The sequence below is a fragment of the Miniopterus natalensis genome, chromosome 2 (genome assembly GCF_054644295.1).
Source record: "Miniopterus natalensis isolate mMinNat1 chromosome 2, mMinNat1.hap1, whole genome shotgun sequence".
NCBI lineage: Eukaryota > Metazoa > Chordata > Mammalia > Chiroptera > Miniopteridae > Miniopterus > Miniopterus natalensis.
In genome coordinates, this window is record NC_142082.1 from 11,014,710 (window position 1) to 11,036,857 (window position 22,148).

A 22,148-nucleotide genomic window follows, 5' to 3' on the forward strand; every position below is an offset into this window, starting at 1 on the left:
TCGAAAACATGCAGAACATTTCTCTGATACCTTTTCCTCCCAGATGTATATTTCTATTTTCTGCTCATTTATGTAGAAGCAAACAGCCTTGAGACAGTTTCTACAACTGAGAAGTACATAGGAAAATACATTTTCTTTTTAATAGAAAATAACTCATACATAGTCATTGTGTAAACTTGGAACTTTGCTGCACATGCTTCCTGCCTTAAATTAGAATTATATAATTACAGTGAAATAAAAATGCTGACCTATTTAAAATACAGAAAAGGTAACCTTAAAAACGGAGTCTATAAATCTTCTGTGGTCCATTTAAGGTTATAGTTAAGTAATTGATAAATTTTTATCTTTTGATATACAGATTCATATCCTGAGATGTAATTAATTTAAGGGGCAAATTTTGGGTTTTCTTACTGGGAGAATTCTCAGAATTGTATTTTGGGTTAAGTACAAGATTACCTACTTGTTATTTACTTTGCGTGACTAGCTCTTGTGCTTTAACTATAACTGTGTCAAACTGCTTTTCCTAGGTCGAAAACGTCCGCTTGGTAGATCGAATATCTTCCAAAAAAGCAGCCCTGGGTACTTTGTATTTGACGGCTACTCATGTCATATTCGTGGAAAATTCACCCGACACAAGAAAGGAAACATGGGTATGCATTCCTTACTTTGGGCTTTATATTATTTGAAGTAAAAAGTTGGATCCTCTGTTCTTTGTCCCCAGGGTGAGGTGGGTGGGCTCCTAGTATTTGAGGATTCAGAGGACTGTTTTGGGAATGTGACCTTCGTCTTTTTCTGTACAGAGTCCAATCTACTTCATCTACTTATTCATTTTAAACCCTATTTGACCATCATCAGAGATAGACCTAGAAATAGCCAGAGATACAAGCAGTTCATGTCCAGCTTTCGAGTAGAGTTCCCATAATGTCAGTATCTCAGATACAGTCATTTTATTCTCTTGCCTCCACTTTTCTGATAATTTGAAAAACAAAAAGAGAAAAAGAAAGCGAGGGAAGAGCCCTATTATCAGGTATTTCTGCAACTTAATCGTAAGACCTCTGGATATTCCTTACTTTATAGAGCCCAGTCACCGTGAGCCAACGACCAGAGCCAGAATCGCTGAGTTGTAGATTTGGCCTTTTCTCTGTTCCATAGACATTGTTAGGTTTTCAGCAGAAGGCGGCAGGTTCTGCTTACTGGAGGGGAATTTAAAGAATGAAATGCTGCCTTTGAGGACTGAGCAGAGACCCTCCTGAAACAGCAGATGTTCCCTTCTGTATGATTTCCCCTAAAACAAATCTGCTCTGCAGCCGGCCTGACCCCCCAGCAGCTTAGAAAACAAGTGCCAGTTGCTGTTGAACTTGAGCATTCCATGTGGAACTCAGGAGCATGACGGCCCCTCCCAGTGGAGTCATCTCGAACTTTTGTTGATTGCAAGATTTATTTTACTAGCTTCTCATGACCTTGTTTCATTTTAGCTATTAACCGCAATCAGCATCTGACTACCAAAATGTTCCCTTACCCAGACTTGTGCAAAAGAATATGCTGAGTAGTTGGCTTCAGACAATGAGCCTGGATACCAGAGAGCTTGGGACTGAAAAACCACATGGTGAATTTTAGACAGTTGCTCCTTCCCCAGAACGTCTCAGTTCTTGTGATCTGAGTGCAGGTGCTGAGCTAGCTGAAGGTTGGGGAGTGTGGCTCGTCGATCTGTGTGGCTCGGAGGAGATCTGTGTTACTCCCTGTCATATTTATCAATCTTTTGCGCTTAGCTTACCCGCATTACCTTTCGGTTGTAGATTCTTCACAGCCAGATTTCCACCATTGAAAAACAGGCAACAACCGCTACTGGGTGCCATCTGCTTATTCGTTGTAAGAACTTTCAGCTGTTACAACTGGTCATACCCCAGGAGAGAGACTGCCACGATGTGTACATCTCCCTGATCCGCCTTGCAAGGCCAGGTAGGACAGAGGAGCTCGGCACTTCACGTGGGCCCACTCAAGAAATTCACAAATCACATTCAAGAAATGTGTTTCAGGAATCATATGCTATCCCAGGCCTCAGATGAGGCCAAGAAATCTCAATAATAGTGCTCCTTGTCTTTGAGGATCCATCCCTGAGTTGTCCCCTATAGGAACCTCTTTCATTTATCTTTATTGTTGAAAGTTTACAAATATCCCCCTTTTTCCCCATTGACCCCCTCCACTCCATCCCACCCCCATGCCTTCTCCACACTGTTGTCCGTTTCCATGATGCATATATGCATATAAGTTCTTCGTTTAATCTCAATTCTGTATCTTGTCTCCCTGTGTGGCCTGTGTGCGCCGTGGGGTGAAAAGAGGTCATTTATGTAAAAGTCAGCCACGAGTGTTACCCAGAAGTCGTTAGTAAGGAAATAGGATATGGGGCTTGCAGTTACTTTGCTAAATGCTTTGTGATTCAGGACAAGAAGTTTGATTATACTCTTCAAGGCACTGGGTTGGGTTCTTAGTTTCTTGTGCTCTGACCATGTCATCTATAGACAGCTAAGAGCTAAAGTTAGGTAATGAGAATGGTGCCAGGGAGCTGCCAGAATCTGATGATGTTGGTTTTATATGCTCCTCTTTGAAGGCAGCTGGTTGAAGTTTTTTTGTCTTACTGTGTTGCAAAGAACTGCAGAGTTAGCCAGGGAAGTGGTTGAACTTTTTGGAGGCGGCACTATAATTGGAACAGAGGTCTGGGAAGATGTGCGTTGGGTTGCACGCAGCCCAGAATGCGAGGACAGTTGTCGGCCAGCAGTTTCTGTGTCACTGATTAATGGGTGTACTGGATAATAAATGTGCTCTGACCGGATTAATGGGATTTAGGAATAGCCTGGAGACCTGGGAAAGGGCTAAACAGCTGGAAGATCACAGGGGTGGTGAGGGCTCTCACCCTCGGTGATGGCGAGGACCCAGACTCACATCGTGAGGGTCCCCAGGGGGGGAAATCATTGTGATCCCCTGATTTTAAAAATACGTGCTGTTTCTTAAAAATGAAATTTTGAGAGTTAAGAGTTAGACATAGCCAGAGACTGAAAAAGGGAAACCATAGTAATGAATGGAATTAAAGCCATTATCTTAGAAGATTTTTAAAAGCCGCCAGCATTTTGAAACATTAGAATTGGAAATGACAGTTTACATAAAACATGGTACTTTAATAAGTGTGGGGAGATGAAGTAGAACCCAAGCAGTTTCACAGTTTAATGTTAAAGGAGATGCTAAAATTAGGACAGATTCCAGCCTGTAGCTTTGGAAGCAGGGTTTTGGATCTGGGTGGAGGTGGGGAGTGGGGAGGGGTTAGGGGTGGCTTGTCAGAACCATCCAAGGATATTTCACAAAATACACCTTCACCCTCCTCCAGTTATAACAGAAAAGAGGGGTGTGTGTGTGTGTGTGTGTGTGTGTGTGGTATCCTTTGAATTCTAGTGGTACAATATAGCTCTGTGCTTAGTCACCAACACAGACCACATATTTTCAGTTTCCCTTTTGGACACAGGTAGCTGCAAGGTCCTGTAGAGGACAATTTTTATTTTTTTTTTAAACAAAAGAAGAAATGTTTGGGAGCCCATTGAAGTCAAGGCCTACGAAGGAGATATTTCCGAAGCTCTCGACATTTCCTTTTCTCTGAATTAGGATTTCTGGGGAAAGGGTAAATCAAATGACTAGAAAACTTGGTGAGATTTTATTGATTTGCCTTTTTTATGAGTTAAGATTGGTAAGAATTTGGTCATGGACTATAAAGTTTGCTGTGAAAAAAATAACGTAGCCAAATTCAGTAAGTTCCTTAATTCTTAGGAAAGAAATAACTTAGGTTAAAATAATGGTGTGGCCCAAATGAGAAAATAAGTTAACCCCATAGATCCAAAGTACTAATCAGGATATACATTTTCCCTGTTTCTCAGAGGGCTTCCGTTTCCCCATGTTCTTTCTCTTCTCCTTCCTCTAATTTGCTTCCTGCTGTTTATTTTTGTATCAATAATCTTTCCCTCTGTAGTATTTGTGGGCCCTTTAACATTTAAACCATCTCTTTTATTTCCCCATTTTTACTAAACTATTTTTGCATTTTATCTAAGTCCCCCATTTTTTCCCCTATTCATTATGATTTAAAAATTTTCATAATTGATATAGTGTCATTTGCTTAATATAACTTTTTATAGTCTCTAAGTCATTTCAGCTTAGGCAGTTTTTACAGTGGTAATTCCCTTTTTTTTGATGATGCTAATCTCTGATCACTAGCTCTTTTCCCCTGAGTGTTAGCTTCCACAGTCCTGATGTTTAATTTGAACACTTGTTTGTTGCAAATACACAGGAAAGGTCTTGTTTTTATTTTAAATATGCAAAATCCAATAATAGCTGTGTTATCTTCTCACCCCTTTAAAATGGTTTTCAAGTTCATTTATTTAAAGTTGCCCAAATTAAGCAGACCATTTGGAGCAACTTTGCTTTCAATTGTTACTTTTGGTTCTAAACTACCCACATTTTTGTGTTCTTCTGATGACCTTTTCCTTCCCTCACCCACCCTTCCCATTCACCTGATGTTGAGTCATGTTTGTTTTTCCTTTCAATTTAAAAAAAATGTGTAAGGGAGCAATCAGTAATATAATTGTATTGTTCATTGTTTACCTTGGTTGTTACAAGTTTCCTTTGTATTTTTAAAGTACTTTTTATTTTAATATTAAATTACATTTTTCCTCCCAGATAGTCGATAAGAACAGGAAATTGTCCCCGTATTTTCCCCCCTAAATATTCTGTTTTCATATCCTTTTGCCTGATTCCTGGGAAACAAGCTAGGTTATTTTTTCTTTCTTCCCTAAGTGCTTTGTTTTACCCATGGCTCTCTCGGCTGGTGGAATGAACACCCACCCTTTCCTTTATTTGTGGGAGGGCATTTGTGGGCTTGGTGGTTCCAAGTCTAAAGAGTTTCCGCTGATGGCCTGTGTCTTCTCCAGGAAGCAGGAAGGGGGATGAGCTGAGAGTGATGGGGTTGGTGAGAGCAGTGGGCACCGAAGCGGTGGCGGTGACACATGCTGTGTTAATGATGAATGTTAAAATAGAACCACGTCAGTCAAAACACGAATCTCTGTGCTCAGGCCACGCTTATGCTGTCTACTTAGTCCTGAGACACTGATTTGGCTTTTCTAGAAACATAGCCAAAGTGCTGTTCATTCTGAATTTAATGTGGAATTTTAGAAATTGTCATTTTTCTTTCTGAAGGATAGAAAAACCTTCAAGCTTGTCTTTGTTTAGCAATTAAATGATTTAAGATGGTCAATAAAGTAAGTACTAGAGTAATGTACACATTCAGTTCACTTCCCCATTGCGAGGCGTGCTGAGCATTCGCTTCTTGTTGGAGGGGCTTCTGTGTCCACCTAGTGATGGGGCCCTGGGCCGAGGCCTTCCATGCACCTCCCGTGGAAACCCGCCGTCACCCACAGCTAAAGGCATTTTCTCTTGAGTTGATGGCTCAGACGTGGTGATGTGAAAAGCCAGTGGAGTTTTTAACACGTCAGTTTTAAGAGTGGTGACAAATCAGGGATTTGACCTTCCTTGAGCAGACAGATATTTTTCCTCAGGACAGATTCTGTAAAGACTAGAGATTTCTCGAGCCCTACTCTAGTTTTTAACTTACTTCCCTGCCACTTACTAAACCTTCTGCTAGGTATTTTGCAGGAGATGGAGGGGAGGGGAACAGAATATTAAGAATGGGAAGTATTCAGTAACGCTTATGAGTGTGTTAATGGTACTGTTTTCGTTCCTCCGAGCAGGCCTTCCTCAGCAGCAGGCTTCTCCCGGGCTGCCTCTGGGTAAGAAGCTTGCCCACATTAGCAAGACTGTGCTTTGGCCGACAGAACTGTAGGTTTCTCTGCCTTCATGCAGAGTTTTACTTAAAGTGGGCCGGAGTGATGGTCGATCTCCCTTTTCCTTAAAAATAACTGAAGGCAAAAATTTCAAGTGGAAACCCATTCTCATGTCTGCCAATTGAAGGGTGACCGTAATGCCTGTTACAAATTATTCTTGCTTTAGTTTATGTGCAGTTTCCTTGCCTCTTGCCAATGACAACAAGCAGAAGCCCATGCGTAGAACACTATCAGTAGTCATAGACGAAATTCCTCTTCTACTTTTAAACCTATTCGTAAATACTTAACAAAGGGAACTTAACGTCCGTGATTACTCCCTGCTCCTTAGCTCTTCTCTCAGGGAACTGAGGCTTTCTCAAGAGATTCTCTTGGCATCTTAAACCAATTGTGGTTAGCGTGATGCTGTCAGAAGCCTGACTCATGATAATGGTACTTAGAGGTGGAAAGGATGTGTCAGTGTCAAGCCAACTGTTTCCAGAACAGCATCTCAATTTTATATGTGTCGGCTCAAGTAGCTAAGATTACAAGCAACACTCCACTGAAGGCGTCTGCTCTGTGTTAGTGCGTGCATGTGCCCGTGTGTGTAGTCTCTTATTTGCTGAAATTACCAGTATCCTAAATTGTGAAGTTTAGAAACATGAGAGAGAGAGACGTCAAGAGAGACTGAAACGAAACGTAGCTTATCTTGCTGATACACCACAGTCTTCAAACTTAGTTTTTAAAGACAGAGTGCACGTTTAATGAAAAAGTCTGGTGGCTCAAATATGATCCTTACCTTCCTTCTCTCTTGTAAATGAGTCATCTCAGTCCTGATTGTGCTGCACTTGAAGCTGAGTTTTGACCTCAGGCTGCCTGTGTGTTACTGTGAGATTGTTGCAGGGCCTGCGGATACATACAGTCAGGAGCTTTACATTGTCCCCACTTAGTGTTTCAACAGATGAAGGAATAAATGTGGGACCTAAGCAAACTATGAGGAGAAAGACAGGATGATTAAGGATATGGGACAAAGGAAGACAAGATGAAAGTGGTCCATCCAGGCAGAAGAGAGAAGGGTCTGCCGTGGAGGAGCAGTGTGTGTGGGGCTGGGGCTGGGGCTGGGGGTTAGGAAATGTACTCAACAGCCAGATTGCCTAACTGAAGTGCACACTCCCCAGTTATTAGCTGTGTGACCTTGGGGATATTCCTCAACCCCCCTTTGCCTCAAATTTCTCCTCTGTAAGATGAGCGCCATCATGGTGCCTATTGGGTTAATACATTTAATGAGAACAAATCTGGTTCAGTGAGTTATCAGCCACGATTTGTGCTTAAATCCACACTATCTGCTGGCCGTTGTGGCTTTAGAGCTGGATGTGGGGCTGAAAGGAGCTCAGATGTGCTGTTAAGTGTGAAATGCACATGGAATTTCAAAGACAGTATAAAAGAAAATATATAAAATATCACTTAATAAGTTTTACATTATGTACATGTTGAAATGATATTTTGGATATATTGGGTTAAAGAAATTATATTAGTAAAATTAATTCCATTGTTTCTTTTCAGTTTTTTAATGTGCCTACAGGACATTGTAGATGACCCACATGGCTTGTTTATATTTCTGTTGGGCAGCTTTGGCCTAGAAGCTGCCCACAACTGAGAAAACCAGAGCATGAAAACCAAATCCTATGTCTTATTGCAGGAGTGGGTGTGGGTATGGCCTCACAGGCATAAAAGGCAAAGAGATCCTGGCAGAACTGAGAGAATTTTATTATATATCTTTCAACTTGCTCCTCTTGACCAGGGTGCCATCCACTATGAATTGATATATTTTTAGGAATCCTATAAATATTCTATGAGCAGTACAATCATGACATTTATGTGGTCATAAAAAGGTCAAATATTTGCATTGCAAACATATAAATATATCCTACTTTTTCAACTGTTTTCTTTTTTAATACTGTGAGCATCCAAATGTGGCCATGGCCTGGGCATCGGTCCATCTCCAGAGGCCCTCCCAAATCCAAGGTCAATGGACATAAACTTGACGTCTGATGATTGCAAACCTTCTTAATGAATACTTATGCTTTATGTTTTATGTGGTCTGGAAAACATATTGGCTTTCAAAAGCAACTAAAACAAAGAAAGCACAAAATGTGGAGGCCTTGTTTCTAAAATGAAAGCAGCTCTTGCAGAGTTGAGTCCGGCTGTCCCAGGCCTTCCTGCCATTGCTGGGAGGAGGTGGGTGACCTGCCCACAGAGACAGGGTGCTCCTGGGTTCCAAGGGCTGAGGCGCTCGGCTGGCCTCTCCGTGTGCTCCCGCCGGACAGAGCTGTTTTGCAGAGATTTGATTCTGGCTTTGCCTGAGTTTGATTAGCCTTTTTTCTCCCTTTTCTTGCAGTTAAATATGAGGAGTTATACTGCTTTTCATTCAACCCCAAGCTGGATAAAGAAGAGAGAGAGCAAGGCTGGATGCTGCTGGACCTCAGTGAAGAGTACAAGCGCATGGGCCTCCCGAACGAGCACTGGCAGCTCAGCGACGTGAACAGAGACTACCGCGTAAGTGGGGCGTTCAGGGAAAGCCCACCCCCAGGCCCGTCGACGCAGCCATGATCTCACGCAGCTTAGCACGGCTCCTGCTTGACCGCCCCAGTGTTTGTAGCTCTTTATGGACACAAACACGTGGATTTCCAAGTCTTTCTTGGTTCTTGCTGGCTGTATTTCGTACCCGCTCCTAGAATCAGAAGGCTTGAACGAGGGAGCCTGGAGACCATGCCCTCCACACTCTTCCTCTGACGGCTGAGGCGGTGGAAACCCAGGCAGGCCCAGCGCACCCCCCCCCCCCAGGCCGCTTGGTGGGAGCGCTGGCCGGGCCCTGTCCTCCCGTCGAGTGTTTTTATAGCGCGGGGAGTGATCAGTGGGGAGGCCGCGGAGACGCTGATGGCAGTTTGGCACCAGCTCTGCTCTGTACTCACTGAACTCTTGCTTGGTACACAAGGTCACCCAGAGGCTTCCCTGGAGAAATGTGGAGAAATGTGTCTCCGCTCGCAGAAAGGAGTGTGGAGAGGAAGGGAAGCGGGGGGAGGGGGGGGCAGATTAATCCCGTGTTCCCCTTCATGATGGGCTTGCAGATCGGTGTTGGTCTCCCTGGTCATTTTTATTTTATTTCATTATTTTATTTTAATTTTCTCCATCACCATTTATCCCCTCTGTGCCCTCCGCCATCTCCACCCACCCCATCCCCACCCCTGCGGTCACCACACTGTTGTCCCTATTGATTTACAAGATATTTTAAGTAATGAAGTAATGTAAGACCATTACTTACAGAGAATTTACAAAGAAGAGGAAAGGGAAAACACACCCACCATCCCATTGCCCTAACCTTCTCCTATTAAGTTTTAAAATTTCCTTCAGATGTTTTCCTCATCTGCATAGTTTAATAGCTTTTTAATGTAAGTAACATATTTCATTATTTAAAATTGGAAAATGTAGAGGAAAGGAACCATTCAAATATATATAACAAAAATGGAGCCATACTGCATATGGCTGTGCTCTGCCTTTCTTCACAGGGCAAATTGTGAGTAGTTTTCTGCCAATAAATATATTTTATATTATTTAAAACATTATATAGTATTACATCATAGGACTATATCATAGTCGGTCTACCTAGCTCTAATTTTTAGACATTTAGATTATTGTTATTTATCATTATTTTAAATAACACAGTGAGAACATTTGGTAACTGTTCCTTTGCCACATTAAAGAATCCTTTTTTTAAAGAAAGCTTCCTGTAGGTGGAATTTCTAGGTCAAAAGTTTACACAGATTTTTGGACATATTGTTAAAATCAATGCAGAAAGTTGTGCCAGTTTCTATAAATTCTCAGCAGTTGTGTATGAGAATGCTTGATTCTTGGTACCCTCACCAATAAAGAGTTTATTTCTTTTTTTCTTTTTAAAATATATCTTTATTGATTTCAGAGAGAGGAAGGGAGAGGGAGAGGGATAGAAACATCAATGATGAGAGAGTCATGGATCGGCTGCCTCCTGCCCACCCCGGACTGGGGATCGAGCCCGCAACCCGGGCATGTGCCCTGACCGGGAATCGAACCCCGATCTCCTGGATCCTAGGTCGATGCTCAACCGCTGAGCCACACCCAGCCGGGCAAGAGTTTATTTCTTAAAAAAATCTTTTGACAACTTGATAGTAAGACAGGTGATTTCTCATTTTAATTTCATACACACACTTTGGTTTCTTGGTTTGTAGCTGTGTATGTGCTGGCTGATCAGTTATGCCTTATCTCCTGCTAACTGACTGTTTCTGGTTACATATTTTGAATCCTGATTATTTTTTCACCCTACCATGAAGATTTCCTATATTGCTACACAGGATGCCTATCAGTCAGTTAAATGACCATATAACATTTTATCAAAGGAATGTACCATAATATAGTTAAGTCTTCCCAATTATTAGATATTTAGATTGCTCATTTTTATAACCATGTGGATTTATGAACTAATTATACACTTAAATTTGAAAAAATGCCGATCTGATTGGTGTGAAATGGGTCTCAGTGCAGTTTTATTTGCAACTCCTTCCTCACTAGCAAGTCTGAGCTTGTGTTTATTGGTGATTCAAGCTGACGCGTCTGTGAATTGCCTCTTCATATTATTGCTCCTTTTTTTTCTATAGGGTTGTCTTTTTCTTATTGATTTGTAGAAGTTCTTTATATATTCTAGATAATAATCTGTTATCATTTATAGCTGTTACAAGCATCTCCTCTCAGAAGATATTTCTATACTATTCCTAGGGTACCTTTTGATCCTCAGAAGTTTTGAGTAGTCAGACTTTCCTTTTTTTGGTTCATGTTTTAGTATATTGAATTTTTAAAAATGTCTGGTCTTTTTACTAACAGTAGAATTTGACACTGTATAATTTTAATAACTACATTTTATTAATTATGGTTTGTAATGAATGTTGATATCCTACAGGCCAGCTCCTTCTACGTTACTCTTCTGCATATCTCGAATTTATAAATTAGTTGAGACAGAATGAATGGTTTCATGATACTGAATTTTCTTCATAATGACACTTAAATCTAACAATCATAACCTTATACTGCAAGTAGACATTTGGGGACTTTTTGTCTCAATTGTTGTAAAGTATCTGGCTAATATGACCAGCTAGTTGGTTCTCATGCCAAAGCCAACCTCTTCAGTGGATTTTTAGCCTTGGAATGAAAGGAAGGAAAACCCAAGGTTAGCAAAGAAAAATTTTTAATATGACACACCCTTGTGTAAGGGAGGAAATTTTGTGGAATAATATTTTCTTGGGAACACAGATTTTTTCTATTTTCAATGAGATTTTCTTCTAGAATTAGCACCACAACCATGACTCATCTTCACTCACTTAAGTCCAACACTGTAGAGGCTGCAAAACATGAGTTTCTTAGCATTTCTTTTTGAAAGTAACACACAGAGAACCAAAACTAACAATACACCGATTGTGTTGAAACAGAAGAGGTGAAAACCCAGAGAAGTTTCTGATTTTGCAAGTATCATTGAAATAGGGAAAAGATGATGGGCCTTTATTATCCATTTAGAAATATTTTTAAAAGTTGGTTCTTTCAAAAATGTTTGACTAATACTCTGTTGAGAAGTTATGTCTTCATCCATTACTTGGGCTTTTAACCTCATGGTTGAGAAAATGTTTACATTTTCTTTCCTTCTGTTATAAGAGCTATTTATTCCTTCTCACAAATTCTTTGAGATAAGTGGAGCTGGAAGTGTCATCTGATGGAGAGGAAGCTATTGTCCGTGGTGGAAATGACACTACATAGAGTACAAAGACAGTTTCCAGGGCCAGTTCTGTATTTCCTATTCACGTGGTCTTGGGCAGGCTAATTATTATTATTGTCTCATCCTCTCTATCATCATAACTATTATTCCTATTTATAAGACACTGTGAATGGTAGTCTTACTCTCTAAGATTTTCTTTTGTACCTAACTCCTGAAATTGTGTTTTATTAAATAACATAATTGACATTCATTACTAGGTTAAAATTTTAATCTTTCTCTTGGAATAAAATTTAAAGTATAATCCAAACCAGTAATTTAAAAAAAAAAAATCTTGTTTATTTTAGTTTTCCACAGCTATGTTTTATGTCATGTATTATTTTATTTATTTATAAATCATTTTATGCTGCTCATACTCTTCTCCCCCATTACATCATAATTTCCTTGAAGTAAATTTTAGGTTCTAAATGTTGAAGAAGAAAGTGATCTATGTAGATATATCTCAGTTCCTGACAACCAGCTCTTCCTTCAAAGTGCTCAATTGAGTGGTTGGTCCTCAGTAAATACAGAGCTCTGATTAAGGTGCTTGGGTGGCATCTCAGATGGATCTTATCTTGCAGTGGAAAATACATTTACTGGAAGGTTACAACCAGGCCAACAAAGATCAGGCCTTGAGGTCAGCAACTCTTTTGTATTTATTACTGCCCTGGCACCTAACACAATGCCTGGCTCATAGTAAGAATTCAGTAAAACTCCTCTAGTGAGTGAAAGAATTACCAAAAAAGAGTCCTGTTGGCAAGGTCAACCAAGACATGCAGGCAGTCCAGGCAGGCTAATTCATTTAGTGCAGGATAAAGAAAGTTGTTTCCTTTTTAATAAAAATATTTATGCAGCAAGCGTTTTAACTTAATCCACTTTCATTGGCTATTGCAATCAGGGTAAAGAAAATTCAAAAGAAAATCTTGGGGTGGTGAACACACAATACAGTGTACAGATGATGTACAGAATTGTGCACCTGAAATCTGTATAATTTTGTTGGCCAGTGTTACCCCAATAAATTCAATAAAAAGAAGGAAAAAAAGAAAAGCATTTTCTACTCTTCTGAACTTCTCATATTTTCTCCTAATTTCTGTATGTGATTTTCCAAACCAGATACATTTTGGGAGCTGCACTGAGTAGTTTCAGAATTTGGTGGCATGCAGTGTACTAAGCTGTACATTATTCATTGTCAGAATTTTGACTATAACTGCACGAGCTCGTGTCAAAAATGACAGTATTCAGTGTTATTCAGGTTTGTTATTTTAATTTCCACTTGGAAGTGCTGTCTGCTTTCATGAAAGCAGGATGAATTTGCTTTTTTCCTGCTTGGTTAAGAAGTTGTATCTTGAAACCCGAGTTAACTGGCATCCCTGAGTCTCACTTTTTCCCCAAGGCATTTTAGCTTCAGTTAGAGCTTTTCATGCACATGCTTATCAGAAAGCCCCATGTTCAAGCTCTGACCCCTGGTCTTTCCCACTAGACCCAGTGTTCTGGGGAGAGCAGGAGTCCCTGGGACTGGCATTGCTGTGTTCCTGGAGGCTGTGAGGCTGGTGCAAGCCTGACCACTGTTGTCTGGGCTTGGGGTGTCCTTGTACCTGCCAGCCACAAGGGTCTGCCTTTTCCTGCTCTGTGGAGAGAGAGAGCCCAGGTAGTATTAGAGGGCAGGAGAGTCTTCCTCTCCTTGTGAAGAGAGATGCCCCAAGCTGGGCATCTTTTGGCCTTAGGAGGCCACCAGAGGATCTGGCAGAAGCTCCAGGGTCCCCAGCTCACCCCCTTGCTCCTCAGAAAGGCTGCTGTAATAAGCATGTGGAGGTGTCTCACACATTTCTTCTTTATTCTTACTTCCTTTAATCATAAATAACTGCAATTCCTTAGTGTTGTTATAAGGAAGAAAGTAGGTAATCCCCAACTTACCGAAAGCTTACCACTTTCCCTTTAAAAACTGTTATTTTAAGAAAATGTTATTCGTCTGATGCAATGACTACATTTCCCTTGAACCTCAGACAAGCAGTTCTGGCCTGTGTCGTAATGTCTTCCTCACTGCCTAAGGGAGGGGCAGACACAGATTTGCATGGGGAAGGGAGCCTGGTGTCCTGTGGCCGAGATTCCAGTAAAAGCTCCCTGGGTCCAACTGGGCTGGGCCGTCTGTTCTTGAAACAGGATTTTCCTACAGAGCTCGGTGCCAGAGCCCAAGTTAAAGTCTGGTCATCTTCCCTAAAATGTCATTGACAGAACGCTGAAATTACTCTGTGCGCCCTTTTTTCCCTCAATCTGGTGACGAGGACCGTCCAGGCAGCAAGGGAAGGTGTCATCACCGAGCAGTGTGTGAACTGCGCGGGCTTGGATCTCAGTAGGGTGGGTTTCTGTTCCCTTTGGTCCCATCTTTCCAGAGTGGAAGGGAGTGGCGATGATGAGGGACAGAGGACATCCAGATAAAGCGTTTCCACTGTCACTGTGCTGGCTCGAGGAGTCCTCTTGAAACACCCAAGAAGAGGCTTGACTTCCAGGAAATAACCAGTTGCTTTGGCGAAGCCCAGAGAGCTGCCATCCGAACCACTTTCACGTTGCAAAGAGATTGATTGGCTGATGTCAAAGCAAATGTGTGTGACAACTCTGTGGGATAATATTTCTGTCTCATATCATATTTAGAGATCAGAAACCAAAACTCCTGGTGTAGCTTGACTTCGAAGGTCATGAAGTTGGCAAGTCAGAGCCAGGCTCTAAAGTGCTGATTTCCGACTAACCTGCAAGATCCTTTTAAGGTGCCAGTTTCCACTGTGGGAATCACTGCCAGGCTGCACAGAGAGAGCGAATCGTTTCTTACCACTTATACAATCGACACGAGAAACAAAAATAAAGCTGTTATATTATGCGGTAGGAAGTCAGATCTAGAAATTCACATGAGCTGGAAGTTCCGGGGGTGGAGGCTTCCTAAAAGAGGTGGAATGGGCTTGGCCCATGGAGAATGGATGAGATTTAGGGAAATCAAAGGAAGGAGTATCCAGGGAGGGCTCAGAGGAGGAATGCACAGTGTGTGCCGGGGACACAAAGGTGACCTGGGGACTTCACTATTGGTGCTTACGTTTTAGGAAGCTGTGTCCCAGAGTCTCTCTTTCTTTGTATATTTATTGGTTTTAGAGAGAGAGGAAGGGAGAGAGAGAGACACACATCAATTTGTTGTTCCACTTATTTATGCATCTTTGGCTGATTCTTATACGTGCCCTGACCAGGGATCGAACTGGCAACCTTGTCGCATTGGGTCTACACTCTAACCAGCTGAGTACCCGACCCTGGCTGAGTCAGGCTATCTTTCAATCAAAACAGGCAGCTAAAGTTTTCTCAGCCGCCAGGATGCAGAATTGCAGTGTGTCCCTTTTTGATGGAAGAACTCATTTGTCACTGTCATACCTCACACGAGGAGCCCTTAGAAGGGACAGCGCACAAGGCAGGATGCTCAAGAGTGTCTTGCTTTCCCTTCACTCGTGATTTTATAGACTTAGCGGCCCTTCATTCCTTTGAAGTGGCTTTGGGTTTCCTCTTCAACTTGGTTCCGAAAACATAAACGCGGCACCTCTAGGCCTGGCGATCGGAACCCGCCGTGGGGTCGCCGAGCATTCCTGGGCTGCCTGACATCCCGCTGTCCTTTCCCGGCAGGTCTGTGACTCTTACCCGACCGAACTGTACGTTCCCAGGTCGGCCACGGCTCACATCATCGTGGGGAGTTCCAAATTCCGGAGCAGACGGCGGTTTCCTGCCCTCTCCTACTACTGCAGAGATAAGCACGTAAGGCCGGCGCGCTCTGTCCTGTGCTTCGCTTCCCCGCGCTGTCACCAGCAGGCGTCCCTGGCATTCTTCTCGCGGGCGTGCGGATATTGCAGTGTGCGGTGGGACACAGCACCGCCCCGCTGGAGCCCTTAGCTCCTGTAGACGTTGACCTTTTGTGTTTATTTGACAATAAAGTAATGGGACAGAGGCAGGAAATGCCTAAACTTAACCATCCAAGGGAGGGGCGGGAGGCGCTGGGCTCGCCCACAGGATCCCCTTGCAGGGCCCACTTTTGAAAAGCCCCCGATGCACTTGCCCTTCTTCTCGGTTTACCTAATGGCACATTTCTGGAGTACCCTCCGCATAAGAAATCTTTGTTATTGGGGAGTGGCTTTGTTTTTTTAATATTCTTTGTAAATGCTAGAATTAGGTTTGTCTGCCACTAAGAACCAAGTAACAGTGGCTTCACCAGGATAGAACTTGACTTTTTTCTCACGTAAATATCCAAAGCTGGGCAGTGCAGCTTGGTGTCCTGGATGTCTGTCACTCACCTGTCAGGGACCCAGGCCCCTTGCACCTGTCTGGCCCTCCGTCCTAGGTTTGCCCTCGTCGTGTGGTCTGGGATGACTTTAGTGCCAGCCTACACCTCCACACGTGTGCTCACAGCTTTGGGGGGAGGGTTCTGAAACTGTCACATGACGCTTCTGCTCACATCCATTGGTCAGAACTGCACGGGACAGGAGAGAAAATAGTCTTGTGGGTAACCGTGTGGATAACTAAAAATCAAGGTTCCATTTCTGTGGGGGACAAGAAAACCAATTTGGGAAGACAGGAGTGGTCTCGCTGCCCTCACCTCAGAAGCTGTTTGACTCTAGCCGGTGCAATGGTTTGGTTTTCCAGCGAGATAATACAGCTTTGGGTTCAAAGCCAAGTGGGGCTGTAGACAGTTGCGGCAGGTATGTGTGTGAGTGTGTATGACGTGCACACACCTGCAGGCAGGGAGCAGGGGAGGGTCTGTGTCAGATGCTAAAGGGAAGCTTCCAAAGTTACTTCCAGCTGTACCAGAGTGAGCAGAAGCCTCTGTGGTGGTTACCTGCCTTAAAGGCAAGTATTCATTTAGCTGTTTAAGTTTTGTTAGTTGAAAGGTCATAAATTGTCATATTTTTAGTTACACTCACTGCTCTGAAATGGAGTCTAAAGAAGGCAAATATTTTATTAATGTCTGTATTATTTGACTCCAAATATATTTCAACCTATACAGAACTGGAGCAATGGTGAGAGTCAAAAGAAGATATGAATGAACAGGGAATTTCATGATGTACTGAGATTAGGATGCCAGCAGCATTTACCTTTTAGTAGTATCCACTGATAAAGAAGCAGGAGAGGGGGATCTTTTACTCTTTTATTATGAGGAGGTGGGGATGCTCAGGTACATTAAAGCTGAGCATAGTGCTGTCCCACTTTTTTTATGTTTTGAAGAGTTTTTTTGTATTTTAAAGGGCAAGCACATCATGTCCCAGAATAGGATCTGACTTCTAGCAGTTAGTCCGCTGAGCCCAGCTGCTTCACCTGCTGCCCCAGAGCCTCGTTGCTCCACTGATGCCCTCGTGTGTTTTTCCTTATTAAATATCCAGGCCTGAAAATGAACTCCTACAGCAATCAGTCCTAGTCTAAAATGATCGACTTCCTGTATTTAAAAAGTTTAAAGCAGACAGTCCTTCAAGTTTCAGCTCTTCTTACAAGGCACAAAACAGAGATGTGTTTCTAGGCATTGCTAAAGGACCCAGGTGCCGCAGGGGATACGTAATGGGCGTCATGCCCACTCTCCCGTCCCTGTGGACTGAGATCTATATCGCAGGTAGAATGGTCACCAAATTTGTGTTGTGTATAAAGGTTTTACTGTCAAGGTTAATTATGTAAATATCTCTGCTGCGAATAGAAATTTTTATAAAGGGAAATATATTATTGAAGGTGGATTTCTGTGGTTAAATGGAAGACACATGAAATATCAAAGCGCCGTTTCGTTGCTATTTGTTGACCACATTTTCATAGTAAACTCTATTCTGACTTACCCTTCACTTAAACTAGCTGTTCTCAGCCTGAAGGTAACTGGTAATGGTTGTGGTCACTAACTAGCTTCATTTCTTAACTACAGTCCCACTAGTTGAGTGAGTTTAGGTGTGATGTGTGCATCCTCGGACAAGTTCTCACCATTAAATATGTTCCCTTCCCCATCTCACTCTTGCTAGAACCTAAGAAATTGCCGCTTGGCAGCTGTCCTTAACTAATATCTTTATCCCAGATCAAGTATCAGATAAAGGCAGCTCAGAAGTGTTCTCTCTGCAGCCAGCGTTCCCTCAGAGCAGCCGCAGACCCCCGCCCCTCTGAAGATGAGAGAAACAGGCCCCCAGATGAAGCAACTCTGAAAGCCAGGCGTGGGGACCTGCTTTCCATCCATTGGACATAGCTTGACTCTTGTCCCTAACCCCCTTGGGTCCCTACTCTCAGTTCATCTTTCTCCTGACCCTCCCCTAGCTGGCTGTTCGGACCTTCAGGCCCTTTTCTCTTCCACACGGCAGTTGGACTTTTGCTGCCAGTGACTCAAGAACTCCACAAGCCTGAAGCAACTCTGCCGGCCCTTCGCTTGCCTTCCCGCTCTCCCCTGCACTGTGCTCCTGAATTCTGCCCCGCCACAGGCCCGGAGTTCCTGGGGCCACTAGGCCGGCTCCCCTCTCTGTTACAGAATGGTGCACCCCCCTCTCTATTACAGAATGGTGCATCTCCCCTCTCTGTTACAGAACGGTGCACCCCCCTCCCTGTTACAGAATGGTGCACCCCCCTCTCTATTACAGAATGGTGCATCTCCCCTCTCTGTTACAGAACGGTGCACCCCCCTCCCTGTTACAGAATGGTGCATCTCTCCTCTCTGTTACAGAATGGTGCACCCCCCTCTCTATTACAGAATGGTGCACCCCCCTCCCTGTTACAGAATGGTGCATCTCTCCTCTCTGTTACAGAATGGTGCACCCCCCTCTCTATTACAGAATGGTGCACCCCCCTCTCTATTACAGAATGGTGCATCTCCCCTCTCTATTACAGAATGGTGCACCCCCCTCTCCATTACAGAATGGTGCACCCCCCTCCCTGTTACAGAATGGTGCACCCCCCTCCCTGTTACAGAATGGTGCATCTCTCCTCTCTGTTACAGAATGGTGCACCCCCCTCCCTGTTACAGAATGGTGCACCCCCCTCCCTGTTACAGAATGGTGCACCCCCCTCTCTATTACAGAATGGTGCACCCCCCCCCATTACAGGATAGTGCGTCTCCCCTCTCTATTACAGGATGGTGCACCTCCCCTCTCTATTACAGAATGGTGCATCCCCCCTCACTATTACAGAATAGTGTGTCCCCCCTCTCTGTTACAGAATGGTGCACCCCCCTCTCTATTACAGAATGGTGCATCTCCCCTCTCTGTTACAGAATGGTGCATCTCCCCTCTCTGTTACAGAACGGTGCACCCCCCTCTCTATTACAGAATGGTGCACGCCCCTCTCTGTTACAGAATGGTGCACCCCCCTCTCTATTACAGAATGGTGCATCTCCCCTCTCTATTACAGAATGGTGCACCCCCCTCCCTGTTACAGAATGGTGCACCCCCCTCTCTGTTACAGAATGGTGTACCCCCCTCTCTGTTACAGAATGGTGCACCCCCCTCTCTGTTACAGAATGGTGCACCCCCCTCTCTGTTACAGAATGGTGCACCCCCCTCTCTATTACAGAATGGTGCATCTCCCCTCTCTATTACAGAATGGTGCACCCCCCTCCCTGTTACAGAATGGTGCACCCCCCTCTCTGTTACAGAATGGTGCACCCCCCTCTCTGTTACAGAATGGTGCACCCCCCTCTCTGTTACAGAATGGTGCACCCCCCTCTCTATTACAGAATGGTGCATCTCCCCTCTCTATTACAGAATGGTGCACCCCCCTCCCTGTTACAGAATGGTGCACCCCCCTCTCTGTTACAGAATGGTGCACCCCCCTCTCTGTTACAGAATGGTGCACCCCCCTCTCTGTTACAGAATGGTGCATCTCCCCTCTCTGTTACAGAATGGTGCACCCCCCTCCCTGTTACAGAATGGTGCACCCCCCTCTCTATTACAGAATGGTGCACCCCCCTCCCTGTTACAGAATGGTGCACCCCCCTCCCTGTTACAGAATGGTGCATCTCCCCTCTCTGTTACAGAATGGTGCATCTCCCCTCTCTGTTACAGAATGGTGCACCCCCCTCCCTGTTACAGAATGGTGCACCCCCCTCCCTGTTACAGAATGGTGCACCCCCCTCCCTGTTACAGAATAGTGTGTCCCCCCTCCTTGTTACAGAATGGTGTACCCCCCCTCTCTATTACAGAATGGTGCACCCCCCTATTACAGAATGGTGCACCCCCCCTCTCCATTACAGAATAGTGTGTCTCCCCTCTCTATTACAGGATGGTGCATCTCCCCTCTCTATTACAGAATGGTGCACCCCCCCTCCCTGTTACAGAATGGTGCACCCCCCTCCCTATTACAGAATGGTGCACCCCCCTCTCTATTACAGAATAGTGTGTTCCCCCTCCCTATTACAGAATGGTGTACCCCCCCTCCCTGTTACAGAATGGTGCACCCCCCCTCTCTATTACAGAATAGTGTGTCCCCCCTCCCTATTACAGAATGGTGCACCCTCCTCCCTGTTACAGAATGGCGTACCCCCCCTCCCTATTACAGAATGGTGCACCCCCCTCCCTATTACAGAATGGTGCACCCCCCCCCCTCTATTACAGAATAGTGTGTCTCCCCTCTCTATTACAGGATGGTGCATCTCCCCTCACTATTACAGAAGAGTGTGTCCCCCCTCTCTGTTACAGAATGGTGCACCCCCCCTCTCTATTACAGAATAGTGTGTCTCCCCTCTCTATTACAGAATGGTGCATCCCCCCTCACTATTACAGAATAGTGTGCCCCCCCTCTCTGTTACAGAATGGTGCACCCCGCTCTCTATTACAGAATAGTGTGTCCCCCCTCTCTGTTACAGAATGGTGCAGAACCTCAGACAGCTGCCCAGCTACGTGTCTGGCTGCTCTGTGCTTTTCGGTCCTGCCACAGGTCCTCCGCGGAAGGATGGCATAGTTAGTGAGAAGCATCCCCGCCCTCCCTGATGAGTGCCAAAGCTCACCATTTTATGGGGAAACTGAAACCTTAGCTAACTCGTCCTGGGTTGGGCTCTAGGGACAGTTAAGCTGTGCTTGGCCTCAGAGCTGGGATGCCTTTTCCTGGAGAGAGCCCTGCAGTGTCGTGCCCTGAACAGGCCCTGCCATGGATATTCTCAGTAAACGTTTCCCGGCTGAGCCTGCCCCGAGCGACAGGGCCCTCTTCCTCCCCATGACCATCACTGTCTCCATCCTCAAGCACAGCGGGCTCACAGGCTCAGTGTAGACTCTTTCAGTCATTCCTACATGGATTGTACTTGCTGATTTGAGTTCACTTTAAATATTAAAATAAACTCTAAATCCATAAAAGGTACTTTGCCACAAAAGTGTAAGTTTTTTAGCTGTGAGGTGTCTCTATACTAGCCTATTAATAATGCTGGGAAATGTTTTGCATATATTGTATATATTGTCTAACAATAATACTGTGTTAGAATTGAGGAATAGGGAAGTTGCAGAATAGAATGCAGATTGAGTCCAAAGACACCCCTTCTTCCACCTCACTTGGGTTGGCCTAGGTTTGTGCCTGGCGTCCTTAGGTGCCCACGCCAGCCACAGCCTGGGCTTCCCTGCCATTGAAAATCCCTCATGCAAGTTTAAAATTGTTTTGGGGCATTTGTGATGTTTCTAAATGGGCTAGTAAAAAAATGATGGAAAGCATTTAAAAATATTTTTTTACTGGTCTTGCCATTAACAGTGTCCTATACATTTTGGGGGCAGAGGTATTTATTTTATATTTCTACCTTCAGCAGGGAAATGAATCCACACTGGTGAAAAGAAAAGTAGGTTATTTAAATGGCCTTCAGTGTCCTCATTTGGAGCCTACCCAAACATCCCTGCACATTCTGATTTCTACGCAGAAAACATTTGCACCCCCTGCCCATGCAGGGGGCACACGTGAACTCGGGGGCTCCTTGTTGGGCAGCCGGCCAGCGGGGGTCTGCTGGGTCCCCGCGCACAGTTGTCTGATGCTGCTGTGTTGCCCGGCCTCTCCCCCAGGCCTCCATCTGCCGGAGCAGCCAGCCCCTGTCGGGCTTCAGTGCCCGGTGCCTAGAAGACGAGCAGATGCTCCAGGCCATCAGGAAAGCCAATCCAGGAAGCGACTTCATTTACGTCGTGGACACTCGGCCTAAAGTAAGTGTCGCCATTTCGCCACTGTGGTGCATGCCTTTGCAGCTCCGAGTCAGGAGCCTGGCCCAAGGCGGAGCGCCAGGACTGCCCTCGCCGCTCAGGTTGCTTCCTCGGCTAGGGGCCCTTCCCCTCTGCACGGTCAGCACCTGGCCCTCCGCAGGGCTGCGGCCTGGGTGTCCTAAGCTCCTGCGTACATCAGGTGCTTCTGATATTTCTCCTGCTCCCCGCATGGTGCAGGGTACACAGTACCCACACCAAATGTGTGTGGTTTAATCTTAGAGATCGTGCTCCCAAATATATAAAATTTGGTTTGTTTCTAAAATGAAC

The 22,148-nt window shown here is 44.4% G+C and overlaps 1 protein-coding gene across 1 annotated transcript in view; it reads left to right on the forward strand.

Moving 5' to 3' along the window:
- Nucleotides 1-544: 544 nt before the first annotated feature.
- The window catches only part of MTMR7 (myotubularin related protein 7), a 51,157-nt gene continuing 29,553 nt past the window's right edge, over nt 545-22,148 (forward strand). Inside the window, exons 1-5 of the mRNA XM_016208985.2 lie at nt 545-650; nt 1,797-1,959; nt 8,251-8,408; nt 15,337-15,465; nt 21,690-21,824. Of these exons, the coding sequence (XP_016064471.2) occupies nt 8,322-8,408; nt 15,337-15,465; nt 21,690-21,824 (351 nt within the window). The 5' untranslated portion in view covers nt 545-650; nt 1,797-1,959; nt 8,251-8,321. The remainder of the gene's footprint in view (nt 651-1,796; nt 1,960-8,250; nt 8,409-15,336; nt 15,466-21,689; nt 21,825-22,148) is intronic.